The sequence below is a fragment of the Lissotriton vulgaris genome, chromosome 11, assembly GCF_964263255.1.
Source record: "Lissotriton vulgaris chromosome 11, aLisVul1.2, whole genome shotgun sequence".
Classification (NCBI taxonomy): domain Eukaryota; kingdom Metazoa; phylum Chordata; class Amphibia; order Caudata; family Salamandridae; genus Lissotriton; species Lissotriton vulgaris.
The window spans coordinates 154,426,223-154,445,885 of record NC_141699.1 but is presented as its reverse complement, the minus strand read 5'-3'; the positions used below and the strand labels follow the sequence as shown (position 1 = coordinate 154,445,885).

Sequence of the window (19,663 nt, the reverse complement as noted above, 5' to 3'; positions counted from 1 at the left end):
TTATTTGTACAATATTTCAAAGCATTGCATTACGAGTAATTCCATTGTAATCAAACCCAAGCATATATACTATTGCAATTCAAACTGTATTATTACTGCAAAGTATAAATCGCTTACCTGTGCAAGGCTTGCTTGGTTCTAGGAAATAAAATAACTAAAAGAATATCCCCCAGATTCATCATTGTCATGTTTTGAGAGTCCTTAATAGGGATTATTAAGGAATCGCTATTAAAGACTCGCAAAACGGGATTCATGTAGAAATCGCAATATTTATTGCGATTCCTACAGTTTCCTTATTTGCGATTCGCTAATTGCTAATAGCAAATAAGGAATGACTCCCCATTCATTCCTATGGGCCTAAAGGCCCATAGGAATGAATGGAGAGTCATTCCTTATTTGCGATTAGCAAATAGCGAATCGCAAATAAGGAAGCGATTTCAAGGGTGCCAGGGTGTCCAAAGGACACCCTGTAGCACCCCTGAAATGGTAATGTACACTGGTGTTGCGCACACACATGTCCAAAGAACATGTGAGTGTGTAACATACAACTTAGAAAAATGCACTAAAGTGCATTTTTCTAAGTTTCCGCTATTTACCACGTAGTTAGACTTTGCGCTAAATAGCGGCCCCAGATTGCGAATTCGCAATTTTTAAATGGTTCATGAATTGCATTTAAAGAATCTCAAATTGGGATTCCTTAAATGCAATTCATCGCAATTTAGCGATTTCTATAATTGCGATTTTTGCATTTGGGATGATGAATCCCAAATGCAAAATAGCGCTCGCAAAGGGCCAGATTCTCAGAATCTGGCCCTTTGCGAGCCGATTTCGGCTTGATGAATCTACCTGTATGTCTTCTACAAACAAAATTGGTCTGAATTTAGTCTTTGAGTGTTCGACTATCATTTGCTGATTGAGTTTGTACAACAAATGCTTAACACTACCCTCTGATAAAGCCTTACTGCTCGCCCACACTACCCCAAATACAGAGTAAGGTGGTATCTACTTTTACCTCTGCCTACCTTTGAGGTTCCACTGGACTCCGTGCACACTATCTCGCTTTGGTATAGTATATACAGAGCTAGCTTCCTACACCAGGGCATAGCAGTTCTTTATGCAGAGGACTAGCCACTTCAACAATGTCCTATTCTGCACAGTCTTCCATTTCTTTGCTTCAGGGAATCCAACAAAAAACGGTTAGTCTATTCAGTGATTCTTTGTATGATCTTAGTAAAGGCTTAGAATTATTTTGTAGTCCTGTCAATAGACTCTTTCCTCCTCTTTCAAGGGGTGCATGGAGCAAAGACTGCAGGTAGAGTGATGGACTGCCTAACCTTAGGCAAGAAGTCCACCAGTGCATTCAGCACTAACTTGCGCAAAAAAGGTGGTGTGAGACGGTTGAACTGAAAGTGTCTGTAATTCGCTCAAGCAATTAGCTGACGTTATCACAATGAGAAGACAGTCTTCAAGGTCAAAAGACACAGGAAGCAGTTCTGCATCCTTTCAAATGGCATAGATATAAGGAATATCAAAACAAGGGTATGGTGAGACTATGGAATCACAAATTGCTTGGGAGGGAACGTGTGTCGAACCTATAATAAACCTCTTAACATTGATTTGGATCAGGCTGGTTCGTTAGGCAAACGTAAAAAGACAGAAGGGGCTGACAAATAACCTACTGCAAAGCAGTGTTAGGCTAAAGACGACACAAACAAAAGGACAATGCACACATTTCTGCCTTTAAGGGGTCTGTGTTCCAAGCACCGCACCTGGATACAAATAGGTCCTACCGCCCGGCATACCTTTGTTCTTCAAAATCTCCAGGGCTCTGGGCAGGAGTGGAAACTGTGGGAAGGCATACAGGAGTCCACTGCTCCATTCCAGCCAGAATGCGTCTCCAAACAAGTATTCTTGTTGAAACAAAAACGTACACAACTTTGACACTGCAAGTTTAAACAATGCCTAAAATATAGAGCCAGGGTTCCAGGCTCTGTTGGAAGATGCCCTGCGTCACAGCGAGATGCAGACACCACTCGTAATCTACAGGTGACGTCTGCTCAATTAGTTCGCTCTGGCTTTCAGAAAGCCAACTAAGTGGATGGAGATTAGAATGATGTTCTGCTGCTACAGCCTTCTTCAGACACAATGCCTCTCAGAACAGAGTCCTATTTTGACCTGAATATTGAATTCCGCAAGGTAGTGGTGTTGTCTGGGGTACCTGAATCAGCCTCCCCCTGACCAATGTTCCGCAACTCCAGAAGAATGATGCGGAGCAAGCCTGCCACTTGAGACCAAAGTTAATTGCTCTTCACTTCCTCCAGATGATGCAGACCCACCCCTCACTTCAGCAGTAATGCGCCTGGCAACACTGTCAGAAATGGTTGGGAAAGTGAGAGTGAACTGCACCAAGACAAGGAGTGTCCTGAGCTCCACTCCAGGCAGAATAAGGCTCTGAGAGAGAGGTTTCTTGGTAACTCTAGCACGCATAAACGCGGACATTTGTCGACACAGATGAAAATGCCCAATTGAGCCGGGGCCCTCCCCATTGCTGGAAAATGCCCTGTGCCTGGATGCAACTACCGTTCATTATCCGCAAAGTGTCAGTCTGAGTTCATCTGCACTGGTGTTAAAGGACCACGCCAGGTGGTTCATGACCAGAGAAATTTCATGACAAGTCAGCCTCTTTCAGAAGTGCGAGCCTTCTGGCACAGGACCCACAACCCCACTCCATCTTGCTTGTTGCAATATCACATTATGTTAGTGAAGTCCGAGAGAACCTGTACCAGCCTCCCCTTGACGACCTTCAATGCCAAAAGGATCACTCGCAGTCCCAGCAAATTGATGTGGAGGTGTGTTTCTTCCAGAGACAGGTAAACTCCACCTCTCCCAGATAGCCTACCCAGTAGTGATGCATCCATGACCACTGTTGTGCTGGCAGAGAGTTGGGATTGCTGAAAATTAAAACACCCAATGTAGTCACAAAAGGGGCAAACCCACTAAGGTTACTGTCTGGAAACCCCAGGGAACATGTTGTGGCATGATTCTTTTTAAAGCATTCCAGGTCTAAGTCCGCTTTTTCATCAAAAAGATGACAGCTATCAAGTGGCATGTCCATCAAAAATGCCTGAACATCCCCAGGAAAGCCCACAAGCCTCGTCAGGTGTGGCCCAGGCATATTTAACTCGTGTCCAATGCCCAACCCAAGCAATCAGTTGTGCTGAGGCCAGACCATATAACAAATTATGTCACATACCAGCTGCCCTGTATGGTTTGGCCTAAAGACAGCCCCTGGGTTCTCTGGAACTGGCAGTGTGAGTTGACCAACTGTATCCTATAAGACATGCCTCTAATGGCCTAGAAGGCAGCTGGCATTAGGTAAGCACAAAATAAGACTAGCAAAACATGTGCTTACCAAATGTTTCCATGCACTTACGACTCATGGTCAGGAAAGGCGTTATGGTTTACTCTTGATGGATGCAAGGACCACCTGGCTCTCATGCGTAGGGTGTTGTGTGAAAAAGTCAGGGTTGCCTGGTGCCAGTCTGTAGCGATGAGCTACCAGTTTATTAACTGGGGGACCAGAACACAACTTTGCTCAAGTCTAGGAAGGTATCCGTTAAAGCCTCATTGAATGGCAAGAGATTCAATAGGTGCTATACCGGATTGAAGATCCTCAGCAGGGGCATTCGTTTTGACCTCCAATGTAGGGAAATGCAGGCCAAGGACCTCTGCACCCCACCTCGTCACCATTGTAAAAGAAGCACTATGCTCACTGGCAAGACCAAGGGGAGAGACAAGCCCAGTGTCAGGGGGAGAGCAAAGTCCAGTGTCTGGTGAAGTGCCCAGACCACTGGCATCCTGAAGTTCGACCAATTATCCTCATCGTACTTGGGGGCAAATTTGTCCCCTTCATAGTTGTTCCTGTTGGAATCGTATCCAAACAGCAGATGTAAGGTATGAGGTCTGCCGCATGGCAGTGACATAGCAAGGGGAGGCATCCCTCTTACCTGCGGCCGTTGTGGGGGAATCGCCAGCACCCCCCGCTCTTACATTCTGCCGCCATGGTAGGCAAAGTCAGGGGCAGTCACAGGAGGCAAAAGGCCTAGCTACGCCATTGCTACATGGTAAGGGCAAGGTATCATAATGTGAAGTATTTGTTTTTAGGCTGTGCTCCAGTGGGGTCCTTGTGGCCCGAAAAAAAAGATAGATAGATAGATTTGCCATACACTTACACGTAACACTACCACAACCACGCCCATGACTGTCTCCGATTCACTGATCCGAACCTTAAAGCCACACCTGGACAGAACAATAAGCCCAGCACTAAACCGAACCCCAATACTAACCATGATACTAACTCCAACCCTTACATGAACTCATTCACTCTAGTTCTTCCAGTGTCAATGTAGTGGTAGTAGCAGTATGAGCATTCTATGCAGAGGTACAAGATGATGTATTATATCTTATGCAAGTAATAATGCAGTGCAGGGGACTCCCAACAGGTCGATCATGAGCTACCAAAACTCCACACATAAAATGATAGGACAGGTTACGCCCAGACAGAGGAGTCTCGGCATTCATAAACTTACTACTAAAACCCAGTATTATGAATACTGAAAAAGTATAAACTTACACAAACATGGATGTGTACCTTTGTGAATTAGGCCTATCTATCCTTTTTTCTTACGGACTTTCTTTTTCAATTATATGTTGTCTTTCTTTCACCTTTTTCTTTCCTTTTCTCTCCTTTCTCGTTCTTTGTTATTTTTTTCTTCCCCTTTCATTCCTCTTGCCTTAACCTCTTTTCACATTAATCTTTCTTTTTCTCTTTACTTGTTTCTACCTTTCCTTATTGAGTTGTAAAATACTCCGCTGTTATTCACTCTTTATTCTAACTGGTTACTTCCTTTATTCAGGGATACCTTTTTCTACCTCTTTCTATTTTATTTCCTTCTTCTCCTTTCACTTATACCTCTGTCTCTTTCTTTTATTCCTTTTTTGCTTTTCCCCTTTACTGGTTCTTTGTTTAGCATCCGTTAGTTTTTGCCTTCTTTTTTCATTCTTGTTCTTTCTCCTTTTTATTCTGCTTTCTCATGTCTTCTCTCCTATTCTCGCATTTTTTCTCCTTTTTCTCTTTACCTTTTATGCTTTACTTTTCTTCCATCCACGCACTCACCCCTCCCTTCCTCTTTTATTCTTACTACTTCTCTTTTAGTATTCTTTTCTCTTTCACGTAGTCTCTATTTCTTCTTCAGAGTTTTCTTTACTCTTAGTTTTTTTCTTTCATGGTCTCTTGCTTCCTTCCTCTTTTTTCTTCTGCACATTTCCTTTTCTCCTGGTGCTTACTTTTAACTTCATCCTCTCCCAACTTTCTCTTCCATTCAACATTGATTTATTTTGGTCTTTTGTCTCATCCGTCTCCCTTTGTTTAAAGAGTGGCTAGCTTCTTCAAGCATGTTCTTCATACATTAAGTTGTGAGTCATTTATCCGAATGCTGTACGGGGATGTAGGTCAGTACAACGCGATTATTTTTATCGCGGTACTTTACAACGCGGTTTTCACAACGCAAGTCGTTACAACGACTTGCGTTGGAGGGTGCTGGATTATGGATTAATTTAATTTTCAATTCCAACTCCAGCCCACATAACAGTAGGGAAGGTGTTGGAATAGAAAATCAAACTATTCCTTAAGCAAGAGCGCCATCCAGCGCAAGTCGTAGTAATGACTTGCGTTGTAATGGCTGCGTCGTAAAGGTCGCGTGGTGTAAACACCGCGTTGTAAAGGATGTTTCCCCTGTACAGTGATCAGGTCACTGCCGAGGTATGTTTACTTATAGACAACTAAGAAGTCTGCATGGGCCTCGCAAATTGTATTATTGCTAGTGATTATTTGTGTCCTAACTCTCTAAATATGCTGCGTTATCTTATGTATTGCATGATATTGAGGGCACAAGTCAAAATTAGTCTCACCTCTCAGAGGGACAAAACTGATCCTTGGGGATCTCACAAGTTGACATTTGTTATATAGCTCATGTGGCCTTCATGCTGTATGGCCACTGGAGTAGGACTGGGATGCTCTAGGGTTGGTGCTTAAGTTACGTGGACAACATTTATGACCTACATTTTTCTTACAAAGTAAATATGTTAAGTAATCAGTGCAATTTTTACTCATTTTTAAACAGTACAGCAAAACACAAAAGCAACTTTGAACCAACACCTCTGTGCTTTGACATCAGTTTTTCAGCTATCAGTACATACTATTAGACGCGAGCCCCTAGGAATCAGTTTGTGCCGGTGTGCAGATCTCCAACTTGGAATCTTATTAGAATGGACCCGAGAAGTTCATTCTACAGAACGGGAAGGAGGGTGGGTCGGTGAGGAATCTGCAGTTAGATAAAGTACCCACAAGAAAGAGCATAACCAAAGGTAAGTAAATTGTGATCTTCTGGCTTATACCAGAAGATCGTGCAGGACCAAACAAGCAAAATGCCTTTCCCACTGGATCTAGCTATCCAGGCAGTAGTGCTTCGGGAACATGAGGACTGGATGGTTTTTGTGGAGGGACATCTGGCTGCCAGGATGACATTTATTACCTTGTGAGAAAGATCAAAAGCAGTCAACTGCTGCCACTCTATATTCAAACACTGAGATGTAGGTCGGGCAAGTCTGTGTGCAGAACCATACCCTGCTGCTGCGACAGGAGATCCTCCAGACGGGGCAAGCAGCATCGGAATATAGAAACTTATGACCCGGTGTTCTGGGTAACACACTCTCCCCGCCCGATCCGCTGTGGCATCAACGAGGGGCTGGGTACTCTGGCTGGATCGAGACTTACAAGGAGTTTGTTCCGCGGTGGGCAATCGATATCTTGAGGTACCATGACGTCTAAGCGACATCTCCTGATGTGAGCCATTGGAGGAAAGGAAGCCATGTTCTGACTTTTTGACTTACATGAACACTTTGGAGTAAAATGAAGATCACTCTAGGGAGCAGCTTTGAGACAGAAGACACATCCTATACTTTGAACAGAACCAAGCCTTTCGAGCTTTCCTAAGGTGCTTGGTGACAGTTTGACCTTGTGGTGGTCCTGGTTGGCCTTCTGGTTCATCAGAGTGCATTTTTTGCATGATGTTAAGACACTAGAGACAGACTTTTTTTTTTAATAGAATTTTATATAGCACGAAGTAGACCTGAGACATCGGGTTTCAGATCGCTTTACATGAGCACTAGTTTCGTTACAAATGGGCAAAGTAATTTTTGTTAGGCACGGGGTGATTAAGTGATTTGCCTAAAATCACAGGATGTTTAGCATCGGTGCCGAGACTCTAACCTGGTTCCCCTGCTTCGGGTCGGCCGGTTCGGTAGGGAGCTCGAGCAAAGAGCTCCAGGGTTCGGATAACCTAAACAGTTTAAATCCCTGATCAACCCTGCCTTCCCACTGCCTGACGACCAGTGGATAATCAGGAAGAAAACGGGACGGGGAATTTACCTAAGAGTGCGTAAATCTCTGGTGGCTCGACTCTCCCAGCTCCCCTGGTCCGCCGCTCTGACTCGCTTTTGCCAGCTCTTCATCACCTCACAGCTCACCACGACACTACGACCTCCTCTCTGGATCGATCTCAGAGGCCTGCTCCTGACGCGGTGACGGGGTCCTGCCCGCAGTTGCCTCTGCCTCGCCCTTCCACGGCTCACCCGGGGGCTGTGCAGCTCGCCCCCCACGAGTCGTTTACCGGAGCATTGCCGGGCTGAAGCATAGAGGCGGGTGCACGGGATCTCGGACTTCGGATCTTCCAGCCGCCATAGAGCCCATCAAAGTGACACGCTCCGATTTCGCTGGCTGCGGAGAGGTGAGTCTTAACCCCTCAACCTCTCGTTCCTGTCAACGGAAGGCGAATCCACACTGATGCTGTGTACCCGATCTGCCATTACCTGCTCCGCCCAACTGAGTCTCTGGCTCCACTTCGAACACCGATCCTCGGTTTCCCCTTGTGCCTAAGGGAAATCTCCGCTTGACTGGCTCCGCCACACCTTGTCCCCCACTGCTGCCGAAGACCAGACCGAGGCGCCAGACAACATTGCTGCTTCGCTCGCCCCGACCCCCGCTGATCCCCAGCCGAGGCGCCAGACATGCCCCGACCGCCGCTGATCCCCGGCCGAGGCGCCTGACATAATTGCTGTTTTCACTCGTCCTAACCAACGCTGATACCCGGGGCCGGTGGCTGTTTCCGGACTCTGGAGATTCGGCCGCCTTTGTCCTTTTGGCCTACATGCAGTCTCTCAGTGCGGATAGAAGCAGAGTCCTCTCCCCCCCCCCCTCCTGAGAATGTTTTGACTAGACTTTTTATTCTCTTTTATATATATGTTTCTTATCTGCATTTATTCTTAAAACAACCTCTCTGCACTCTCTAAGAGGTAACTGACCTTGCCCTTTTCATCTTTGTCGGTCCTTCACCATAGCGCATCTCCCATTTGTTCACTATATAATTAGGCCAATACTTCCGAAAATGTTTGATTAGACTTTGTATTCTTATTTTATTTTATATATATGTTTTTATATGCACTTATTCTTAACGACAACCTCTCTGCTCTCTCTACGAGGTCACAGAGCACGGCCTGATTCACAATCAGCCTGCCTCTAGTTGCACAAGTACAGCCATGCACTAGGGACCTATCTACCTTACACCATATAAATGGTATAAGAATCACGTCTGGATTAATCTGATGACTTTGAGCCTAATGAAGTGCTAGGGCCGCAATATACTACTAAATGTTCTCCTAATTTAGAAACACAACAGTGGGACTTACACCAACCCTTAACTAATGTAACATTTGTACGATATCCACGTAGTTCATACTGTATTGTGTTGATGGTGTTCTACTCTCACCATCCTATTCCTTATCTGATTACTCCCTTTGACAGGATACTCCCCCATTCCCTTGGAATTACGTGCACTATCTAATCTCACCGACATATGACCTAAACGCACAGACCTATAATTAATGTAAACTCTTTTTGCGCTATTTAGGCAGTGACTTCTATTTCTTGCGGTTTGTTATTCTGTTTATTCTCTTTAGCCTCAGTCACTTAATTCCCTTTTTTAGTATTGCACATATTCCTGTTATCTATTTATTGCAATTGCATTTTTTTTGTTCTTACTACTATGCTTTCTTTTGTTGTTGTTTATTCGATTTGATTTTATTGTTCCCCACCTGGATGTCCTCTTACCCTGCCTTCCCTCATTTCCCTGTAACTTTTTGCTTTAGTTTAATGTATCACTTCCTTATCTCCGCCTTTCCTTTTCTAATTAAATTCACGGTTTAATCTTTATTCTCCCTTCCTCGCTCTCTCCATTCTCTCCCAATCATGCCTCCCCTCTCTCTCTCCCCTTCTTCCTCTGTATCACCTATCTCGAAACTTGGCACTAATTCCTGGTCTATCCTCTACACGTCCCACCTCACCAAACATGGTAAGAAGAAATTCAAACACGATCTCCTCTGTCTCCACTCTGAAACCCTATTTGCTGATTACCTCAATACACTTAACTCCTCCCTAATCACCAACTACATCTTCTTCTCCAAACGTCCTTCTAAATGGAAAAGACTATTTCTTCAAACCCTCCCTGTCACTAACTCTCGCAACATTCCATCCGGTATTAAACTCTCCACCACCCCCTCTTCTTCCTTTCCTGGAGAAATTGATATTTCCATCTTCAAATCTGGTAATATCCTCATTCAAGCCTCTGAAACTGACCTCTACATTTTCGAACTCCACTTTAGTACCTTATCTCAATCCCTCAATCAGTCCCTCAACTCCCCCCTCTCTTCCCCTAGTTCCATTATCTCCCCCCTTGTTGCCTACCCCCTTATCTCCTATCTCTGATCTACCTACTACCTCTCCTAACACTAACGCCCACTCCCACCCTCCACTATCTACTCAAACTCTCAATACCAATACTAGCACGGACTCCCTACTCCCCTATGACTCATATCCCCTCCTCTCTTATTCTCCCATCCTAACTCCCAACCCTAATTCCCTGCTCCTCCAGCCCCCCTCAATCGCCCGGCACCTCCAGCTTCCCTCCTTACTCCCCTCCCCTACGCCCTGCCTCTCCCAAATAGGGTCTGCTCCACACATTTCTCTTAAACCCCCAAACTTGCTCGATATTTCTACTATTGACTCAACCCCCTGTCTCCTTACTACCCTGCAGTCTCTAAGTACTATTGAACACTCCTCTCCTTGTGATCTCCCCCTGGACAAACCTCCCCTATCCTCCTCGTCATTCCACTCTCCCTCGTCCCCTCCAGCCCCTCTCATAGACCCCCCCTTTCCCCCCTCTTCTCAACAATACACCTTCGTCCATTCACCTCTTTTCTTCTGACTCCTTTAACACCCCCCCATTGATGCTCCCTATCCTCCCCCCTAGCTCTATCGCCCCCCCATACTCCCCCAGCAACTCCTACATCCCCTCCGCTGACCACTTCCTCTTACTTGCCCCTGATCTCCCCTGCAACTCTCATCACACCTACATCTACATCCCGGACTACCCCTCCCCCTTATTTAACAAACGATTTTACCAAATCCAATGCCCCAATTACTCCCATCTTCTTGGCCCCTCCCCAATTCGAAACCTCCCACCCGTCATAACACCCTTCTCCTCTCCCCCTTCTCCCTAACTCCAACCCCTATTTCTCTCTCCTCCCAATATCTTCTGACCCACTCCGTTCCTCACTTCTTACTCTATCACTCCTTAATGTTGAGCTTCTCCTTTCGTCCCTTGTTCTAGAATAATCCTCCCTAAGATCTGATGTCTCACTCCTTACTAAAGCCCACTTCTCTGACCATTCACGCACATCTCCACACCCCCCCCACTCCTCCTCCAATAACAGCCCCCCTGGCACTGGTATCATCGATTCTTCTCACAGTTCCCTCCTCCCTACAAACTGCTTGACCTCCCCCCAAACCCATTGATCCTTCCATGTCACCCCAACCCCACTCGGCATCCGGGATTTCTAGCTCTCATCATGTTGCTTACACCCAATTACCATGCAGGTTAATCTTTCCACGAACCCCACCGTCTCTCCCCTTCCCTCCTCGGCCCCAAATACCCCTTTTCTGCGGTCCACTATCCCTGTTCTCCTTGGAACGAGTCGACTTCCCCTTTACCAGACATCGCCTAGACCCCCACAACAACTAACCTTCATACTCCCTGAGCCCCCTACTCAAAACCCTGATCTCACTCCACTTCACTGCATGTTGATTAACTGCCGATCCGCATCCTGCCATGCGACTGATATTGCGGAAACCATCCTGAATGAAAACATAGATATTGCTTTCCTTACGGAAACTTGCTCAACCCCATCTCTACTCCTATCCTTGACCGGCTCATTCCTCCTGGATATTCCATCATTAGGAAAGACAGAATAAAGCAAATTGGAGGTGGCCGTGCCCTAATCTTTAAAACTGAACTCACTCTCACACTTGTTCATTCCCAGGACCCTTCTACCTTTGAATACCTCTGCGTTGATCTTACCACTCCTGACTCCCCCACCATTCGTCTTCATACTATCTACCACCCCCCTGGCGATCCCATCCCCTTTACCGAAGAGCTTTCGGATCTCATCACTCAATCTTTGCTCACTCACTCTTATAATCTCTTTCTCGGCAACTATAACATCCATTGGAATAATAAAAACGAACCGTCTATCATCCTCCTTAAAGATATCATGGACATTACTGACCTGACAACTCTGCCAAGCCCCGACTCACTCGAAAGGCGCCACCCTAGATGCTATTATAACTAGCAAGGATCTTGCCTCTCTCTCGATGATTCTTCCAGTTGACTGGTCAGATCATCACCTTATCCTCTTCACTTTGAACTGCTCCTTTACTATCCCCACCCCTATCCGCTCTTCAATTATCCCCCTGGCGAGTTGGAATCTTCTATCAAAACCTGCTTACTCCTACCCCCCCTCTCACAGCACCATTGACCTTACTGAACACTACAATAACTCTATCCTTCAAGTGCTTGACCAAATTGCCCCTATCAAACTTAAACATCAAAAAAACATACCCCCTAAATCCTGGTTTAACTCTGACCTCAACAATGAAAGACGGGCCCTCAGACAATCTGAACGCACATGGAGGAATCATCCCTCCCTGATAACCTGATTCTCCTCAGAAATGCCAGAGCCAAATACAAGAAACACATTTTCACTGAAAAAGCCTCCTTCCTCCGTTCACAACTTGACCAGGCCTAAAACCGTCCCAGAGAACTCTTCTGCATCGTTAAAAAACAAACTTCCTCTTGCCCCCCTAAAACACTTGACACTGTGGAAAGATGTGAGGAAATCGCCAGCTTCTTTGCGAACAAAGTCAACCTGATCGAACTATCCTTCTCTTCTCCTCCTCTCCCATACCAATCTACCGTTAGCCAACACCTCCTTCCTAACACTCCTACTTCACCTTGCTCCTCTGCCCCGACCCCTCCCTACTCCATCCCATCCCGATCCTATCCTTACTGACACCCTAACCAAAAACAATGCTTCCTGGAACGAATTTTGTCCAGTATCTGAATCCACTGTACTCAACATTATCTCAAAACTTAAACCTTCGTCTCACACCAAGGATCCTCTTCCTGCCCAGCTGGTTCAGGAACTCAAACACATCATTTCACCCATCTGGACCAAGATCATCAATTCCTCTCTTACCACCGGCTGTGTCCCTGTGTCCCTTCAACTTGGTCAAATCTCCCCCATCCTCAAAAACCCCACCGCTGACCCTAATGACTTGAACAATCTACGCCTATCTCTAATCTTCCCTTCCTCTCCAAAGCCCTTGAAAAATGTGTTCTCTCCCAGTAAGACAAACATATCACTTCATTCAATCTCCTTGACGTTTTCCAATCTGGTAGCAGGAAGCAGCACAAAAACCGCTATGCTCAATATCACAGATGATATCCATCGCTCTCTTGACAAAGGCGAATCCTCCCTCCTTATCCTCCTTGACCTCTCTGCTGCATTTGATACTGTCCACCATCCTACCCTTCTTAATACTCTCAAAGACCGTTTTGGGCTTGAGGGCATTGTTCACCAATGGTTCACCTCTTACCTCCAACATAGATCCCAACAAATCAAACTCAGTCACTGCCTTTCCAAACCACAACCTGTCTCACTTGGAGTCCCACAAGGTTCTATCCTTTCCCCTACCCTCTTTAATCTATTCATGGAACCACTCGCCCTTATTCTCAAACAAGCTAATATAAATTACCATCTCTATGCTGACGACACTCAACTTTATTACAAGATCAAAACCCACCATGACATTCTTCTCCTCAATGACACCTTGAACAAAGTCCAAGCCTGGTTCCATCTTAATCATCTCAAACTGAATCCCAAAAAAACTGAAATCATCCTTTTCACTCCCAAAAATAGTTCCCTGCCTATTCAACTCTGGATCAATGATATAAAAGCACTCCACTGCACCCTCTCCTCCTCTAACTCTGTCAAATCCTTGGGCATCAGCATTGACAAACATCGTACCCTCATCCCTCACATTAAAAATGCTGCAAAAGGTGCTCTTTTCTCCCTTCTCCACCTTAAAAAAAATCAAACCTTTCATTACAGCTGATGACTTCAAAATTGTTGTCCAGTCGCTTGTACTTTCCAGAATAGACTACGGTAATGCCACCCTTGTAGGCACCCCAAATGTCCATCTTGCCCCTATTAAATCTGTCCTCAACCTGGCCGCCAGACTTATCTCTGATTGCAAACGATTTGATCACATTTCTCCTATCCTCAAAAACCTTAACTGGCTCCCAATCGAAGGTAGATCCACCTTCAAGATGGCTTGTATTACTCACAAAGCCCTTCACCAAAACACCCCCTCTTACCTCTCGGACAAACTACAAAAAGCTGGTTGCTCCAGGTCCTTGAGAAGCACCAATGCCCTTGTCCTCATCCCCCCGAAACTCAAATGCAAAAAGACTCAATCACGTGCCTTCTCTGTTAATGCCCCTACGATTTGGAACTCTCTCCCCCCAAAGACCTTCGCTGCAACCCTTCCTTCCCTCTCTTCAAAAAAAGACTCAAGGTACTTCTTCTCAACAAATATTGGGGTACCTAACATCTCTATAATGATACAGTCCCCTCTTTCTCTATTCACATCAACCCACCCCTTCTTTCTCACTTTCCTCTTCTCCCCCTCTCCCTCTCTCTCTCCCATCTTTAATCCGCTTCCCCTTCCCCCTCATTCATACCTAATTAGTTTCTTTCCATAAACTCCTTGGTCTAACTAATGACAGTTTTTCCCATTGTGAGTTATTACTCACCTTGTAATTGGTTTTATTTACATCATGATGTTTATCTGTCTGTAAAGCGCTCTGATACTCCTGGGTCCAGTAGCGCTATATAAACCTTTTGAAATAAAATAAATAAATAAAATAAAATAAGGCTACATCCTCTCCACCTTGTGTGGGTTCCCCACTGATAACTGTTAATGACAATCCTTACAGGGTTTGAACTCAGTTGGTTTCCAGAAAGACATGTCCCTTGCAAGCTGGCGGAATATTGTGTAAAATACTTTCTGTCAAGTGACAGAAATCAAGGGAGCTAATTCCTGATCTGCTTAGAAGGGCACAGAAAGTATGAAACTCGCATCAATGCACAGAGTTGGCAGTTAAATGGTGGCTTCGGGGTCACTTCTGAGATGGGACACAGAAGATGCACAGCCGCATAATGCATCTGTAAAAAAACTAGGTTTGTTATGGTTCCCACAGTTTAACTCTTAGCACATACCCGTACATAAATAGGCATGTTACACAAAATATAAGCTACAATCGACAGAACATAGGAGCAAATAAAGTTTGATGCCACTGATCTTGCTTTCTTACATAAACAAACCCTTTGGTTGAGCAGGGTTGTATTCAGGCATTACTCTTCAACTGAACGGGATATTGATATCAACAGACTGAGTTTTGTATAAGCACAAACCAGATTCCACGGTGTGCCTGAATTCTGAACAATATATTTTTTTTCTTCAAAAAACAACAGCCATTGCAGTTAAGAGTGAAAACGAACAGCAGATCAGAGAGAAGATCTGTCTGGTAGACTAAAACCAAAGCGATGTGGTAGAAATTCTTTGATTTGGAGACTAGTGGAAGTGCTCAGTGCTGAGCATTCAGGACAGTACATTGGTATTTATGTGTATTCTATTGGAAAGAAATTGCTAAAGTCAATACATAAGATGACAACTGACCTGTTGAGATAAAGTAGGGGGAAGAAAGAGTTCATGTTTGCAGAAGCATCCTAAAAACTCTTTGGAAAAAAAGAATATGATTTCAGATATATTGGAAATATTAGATTATCCCTTAGCAGTACTGTCACAGAATTCAGCCAGTTGAGTACCAATTACAGCAATCCAGTGACAAGGTCAACTAGAAACTTCAATTATAACTAGTCGCTATTCTTGGCCAGTGCTCTGTATTACAACTGCTTATGTTGCAAACCATAATTGCAAGTATTCAACAAGGAAAAGTGCCAGTTACCATAATGACTAATTGGTAGCATAAACTTTACCACTTCTTCCATGTTGCAGGTCCATACAACTGGACACAGCTTAACCAGTAAGAATTAAAGCTTTAACATCCCGGTGCATGCTCACCACAGGTCGTCCCACCTTGAAATACCAACAGCTTCCACATTCAAGTACTTTTCTTTCAATTTACGCATAACAGTACAGCTAGAGAAGTGCAGGGTAGGCAGGTCATCTGGATAGAGGATTTGGGGGTGGGGAAGGAAGGGAAACCCATGGACAATCAGTAGATGGGCCACTAAAGTTGCTTGTATTACTGGTATGTTCGCTCCCACCTGGATTTACACTCAATGGAATATTAAAATGCAATCTTTTGAAGGGGATAGCCATCTCTTGTCTCAAAAAAGTTTAACAGAGTATAACCAATTTGAAGTTCAACTCTTAAGCAGATTTCTAATCCATAATTCTGACATAGTAACTGTGGCAAAGCCTATGTGGCTGCCTTGCAGATGACTTGCAATGTGGAGCTAAACAACAAGTGCTGCCTTAGCCCCCACAATGTGTGCATAAAGGTCATCTAGAGGAGAGAAAACAGCAAACTAGAAGCATTCTGAACTAATAAGGAATAAATGCTTTGAAGAGTTGTTTTTCCAGAGAGGTAGGAAAAGTGGATCGAAGCCCTATTCATGTAAAGTGAACGCCAACACCTAACATCCAGACTATTTAGCGTCCACAGGTGTGAAGGGTGGATGAGGGACGTAAAATCTTTTGATTGACATTAAAATAAAAAATTACAGATATGTACGAAAAACATTTTTTCCTGTAAATGCGGAGTGGAATTCAGTTAATCAAATGTGGAAATCAAAGTTACTACAAGCATAATTCTTCAGGTAACGAGATAAAGGTTACTTATGGTTGATAGTTGAAATTGTTCATGAATCAAAAGTAAAAGGGTAAAATTAAGACTGCATTTCAATAGTGACCTTTGAATAAAAGGAACTGCAGTTCAAATCTGAAAGGGAAAAACATCATAATGTGTACGGTTACCAAAAGCATACAAGTTAGACCTCGAGGTCTTTTTGGATCACAAACCCAGTTTTGTAGAAGACTATACAAGTACGCAATGTAACATTCCTGAAAAAACTCACGTTTTCACCTATACACAGTGGAAAAAAACTGTCATTTACTTTAGCAGCTTTTCTCCCAGCAGCCTGTAGATCAGGCATGTTTGATCAGAAAGGTCTCAATGGCCATAAGTCTTCGTATTTCAGAAGGTCAAGAAAAGCAACCATACAAACCGGTTCTCCTCCTTAAAAAAAGGGCAGGGGCTGCACTTTGCCCATATTGAACACGTTTAAGATCCAAAATCCGTTTTGTAACAGAGGAGCTGGCTACCAGGATCACATCACAAATGGATGACAGTCTCAAATTATCAGCCATCATGTAAATATGGCCTGAGAAGGCATAATGGAACAACAATGACCAATTCATAAGCAACCCTCTTCCTCTGGATAAATGATCATGGACATATGAAGGGACAACAAGCACATTTTCCTAAGAAATTAAGTGTAGAAGTCATAGGAGTACAGCTCTCTCCTGCACACAGTAAAATGCAATCTACTTAATCACAGGATGCTACAGGAAAAAGACACATACATTCATAATATCCAACTCCAGAAACAGCTGTTCAGAGAAGGGGAATTGAAAAAAAAATGGAATCACAATGGAAACATACTTTAAAAAAATAAAAAAGGGGTTGGAGCATACCTCTGAAAGACTTCTTTCACATGAGATGCCTTGGAAACGTGTGGTATGGCGTTCACTAAAGGTAGTGCAGATCTGTGCATCCAGACCTCACTGGCTGTTTTGGGTCTTTTCAAATTATGTGACTGCTGTTATAAAGTAAAGCTGTGTTTCTCTTTTTCTATGGAAGTCTGACTTTACTAAAAGCGTATAATTACTGTTGGGGTTTCAGGTCAAATGCAAGGAATGAATCGAGCATGTGAATTTATCAAAGATCTAATGGTGGAGAATTTGAGTCATTCTAAGTTAACAAAATGCAAAGTCCAGGTACATTTTGGATGGGAAAACAATATTTATACAAGGGGTCTAGCAATCACAGAAAAGAAACGTTATCAGAAGTCTTCAACAAGAGACACGCACATATCCCTGAAAGAGCAGTAGCCCCTGCCTGGCAGTCGTTGGACCCTATTGCCAGGTGGGAACCATCGACCCGTTAAAGATAATGCTGCAGTAACTAGTAGCATCTATTGGCAGAAATCAGTTTCTGCCTGGAGGGCTCTCACTGAAGAAGTCTACGTTCATGACCTCAAGGGACAGGCAAAGACAAATTGTCATGGAAATGTATCAAGGGAAAACAGGCCTGGTCTCCTCTAGCCACAGGCAATACAAGTCAATTTGGCAATATGGTGCTATGGCGACATGCCATTCACCACACAATCTTTTGCTAGTGCAATGTTAGCTGATCTACATGAGGAGCACTGGCAGTTCTCCCTGGTGCAGAATGCTTAACGCAGGTACCACAGGGGCACCATTCATCCACAGTTCAGGGGCAAGCTACATAGGCATTCTCCCTTGCAGATGGGGAATGAGAGTGGTTTAAGACCACATGGTCCTCCTCCAACAGCAGCGATTTGCATGCTGTACTGAGAGGATAGAAACATTATTAAGTGACCCCTCTTCCAATGATAGGAGGCTCAGTAAAATTAATGTGTTTTCTCTCACTGCCCAGACATTTCTATCCCATCTTTTACAAATACTGCTGAGAATTACTTGTAAAATGAGAACACCAACAGGCACAATCCTGTTTAAGCTACAGAAAAGTAATCAACAAATTAATGCATTCATTGCCCGATTTACCAAACAGAATCAGAAAATAAACAATTTTGCTTCAATAGCTGGACCACAGATTCATGAGTTTGAAGTTGCAAACTTTGGTAAACTCCTAAACAGGTTAAAAGAAGACTAGAAAGCAACAGCACAGAATTCATCTAGAAGGTGGACGGAGGCCTGTTTGCCACCAATTCATCAGAGAATTTATGACTGAATGTAAAAACTGCTTTTTGTCTCCGGCAACTTGACATTCCTAACCATAAGGCTACATCTTGTGTACATGTCACTCTGCTTCTTCGAGACCAACTACAAACACCGGAGGCAAAGCCTCACTTCAAATAAAATGGTACATATATAAAAATCTAAACTGCTCAATCATGCATAAAATTAAATCACTAGGCTTCTTACCATCGATTCCATGTTCTGCATGCCCTCATACAAATGCACAAGTCCCTGGGAGAGAGGTAGCTAAAGACCGTCATCCAGACCTCCCGTCGCATAACATGGGATGCACCATTCATCAGGGGCAGAGAGTCTGGGGGCGGACTAATGGGCGGGGGCCTGATTACATGACGCTCCAGTGGAACACATTTTGTTGGCGATAAAGAAGGCGCTGGTCGAGTTATACTTCGTGGAGTGCTTGTGAGATTAGCAACAAGGTCCCTTGGAGTTCCATTTAACCCTTTATTGAATGGATGCAGCCTTTCATCACTGAGGAAGGGCTGAATGGGCTCCTCATTTTCACTCTCTGGCTCTGACTTAATGGGTTGGTGATTTTCATTTGCAAGGCTATTCTCAGTCTTTTGTATTTCCTGCGTTAGCTCCTTACTGAGCTCTTTACTTAGTTCCTTAGTGGGAAGCTTCTTTCGCCGCCTGATTTTAAGTGTTTTCCTTTCCTCAGGTTCACCCCCTTCAGTGCTGGGGCCAGCGGTTGGAGAACTGGGCCTGGACTGGTCACTTTCTTGTGTTTGTGGAGGTGCTACTACTGGCAGCTCTTCTTCCGGCTCCTGTTTTAAATGCCTCAATGTCTGGGCCATAAATGCTCGTTCTTCTGGGGTTTTCAATGATCTCCTCTGAAATAAGATCACAACAATTAGGTTGACCTATACATTTTATGAAAACAGTTTTTAATGTATGCAACGGAATACATTCCTTTAACAAACAGTTGGAGAGATGACATTAAGTGGAGCTATACGGTTCTAACGGAGGTGTGTACTGAAGCCAATTAACCATCTTCCACAATAGTCACCATCACCAAATAAAATACACAATAGTGATACA

The 19,663-nt window shown here is 44.1% G+C and overlaps 1 protein-coding gene across 7 annotated transcripts in view; it reads right to left on the bottom strand.

The window, feature by feature from the left end:
• Positions 1-19,663, bottom strand: part of KDM2B (lysine demethylase 2B) — a 1,060,697-nt gene that overhangs the window by 136,997 nt on the left and 904,037 nt on the right. For all 7 annotated transcript variants that reach the window (XM_086943000.1, XM_086942999.1, XM_086942995.1 and 4 more), the window contains one exon: positions 18,791-19,455. In XM_086943000.1, coding sequence (XP_086799126.1) covers positions 18,791-19,455 — 665 coding nt within the window. The remainder of the gene's footprint in view (positions 1-18,790; positions 19,456-19,663) is intronic.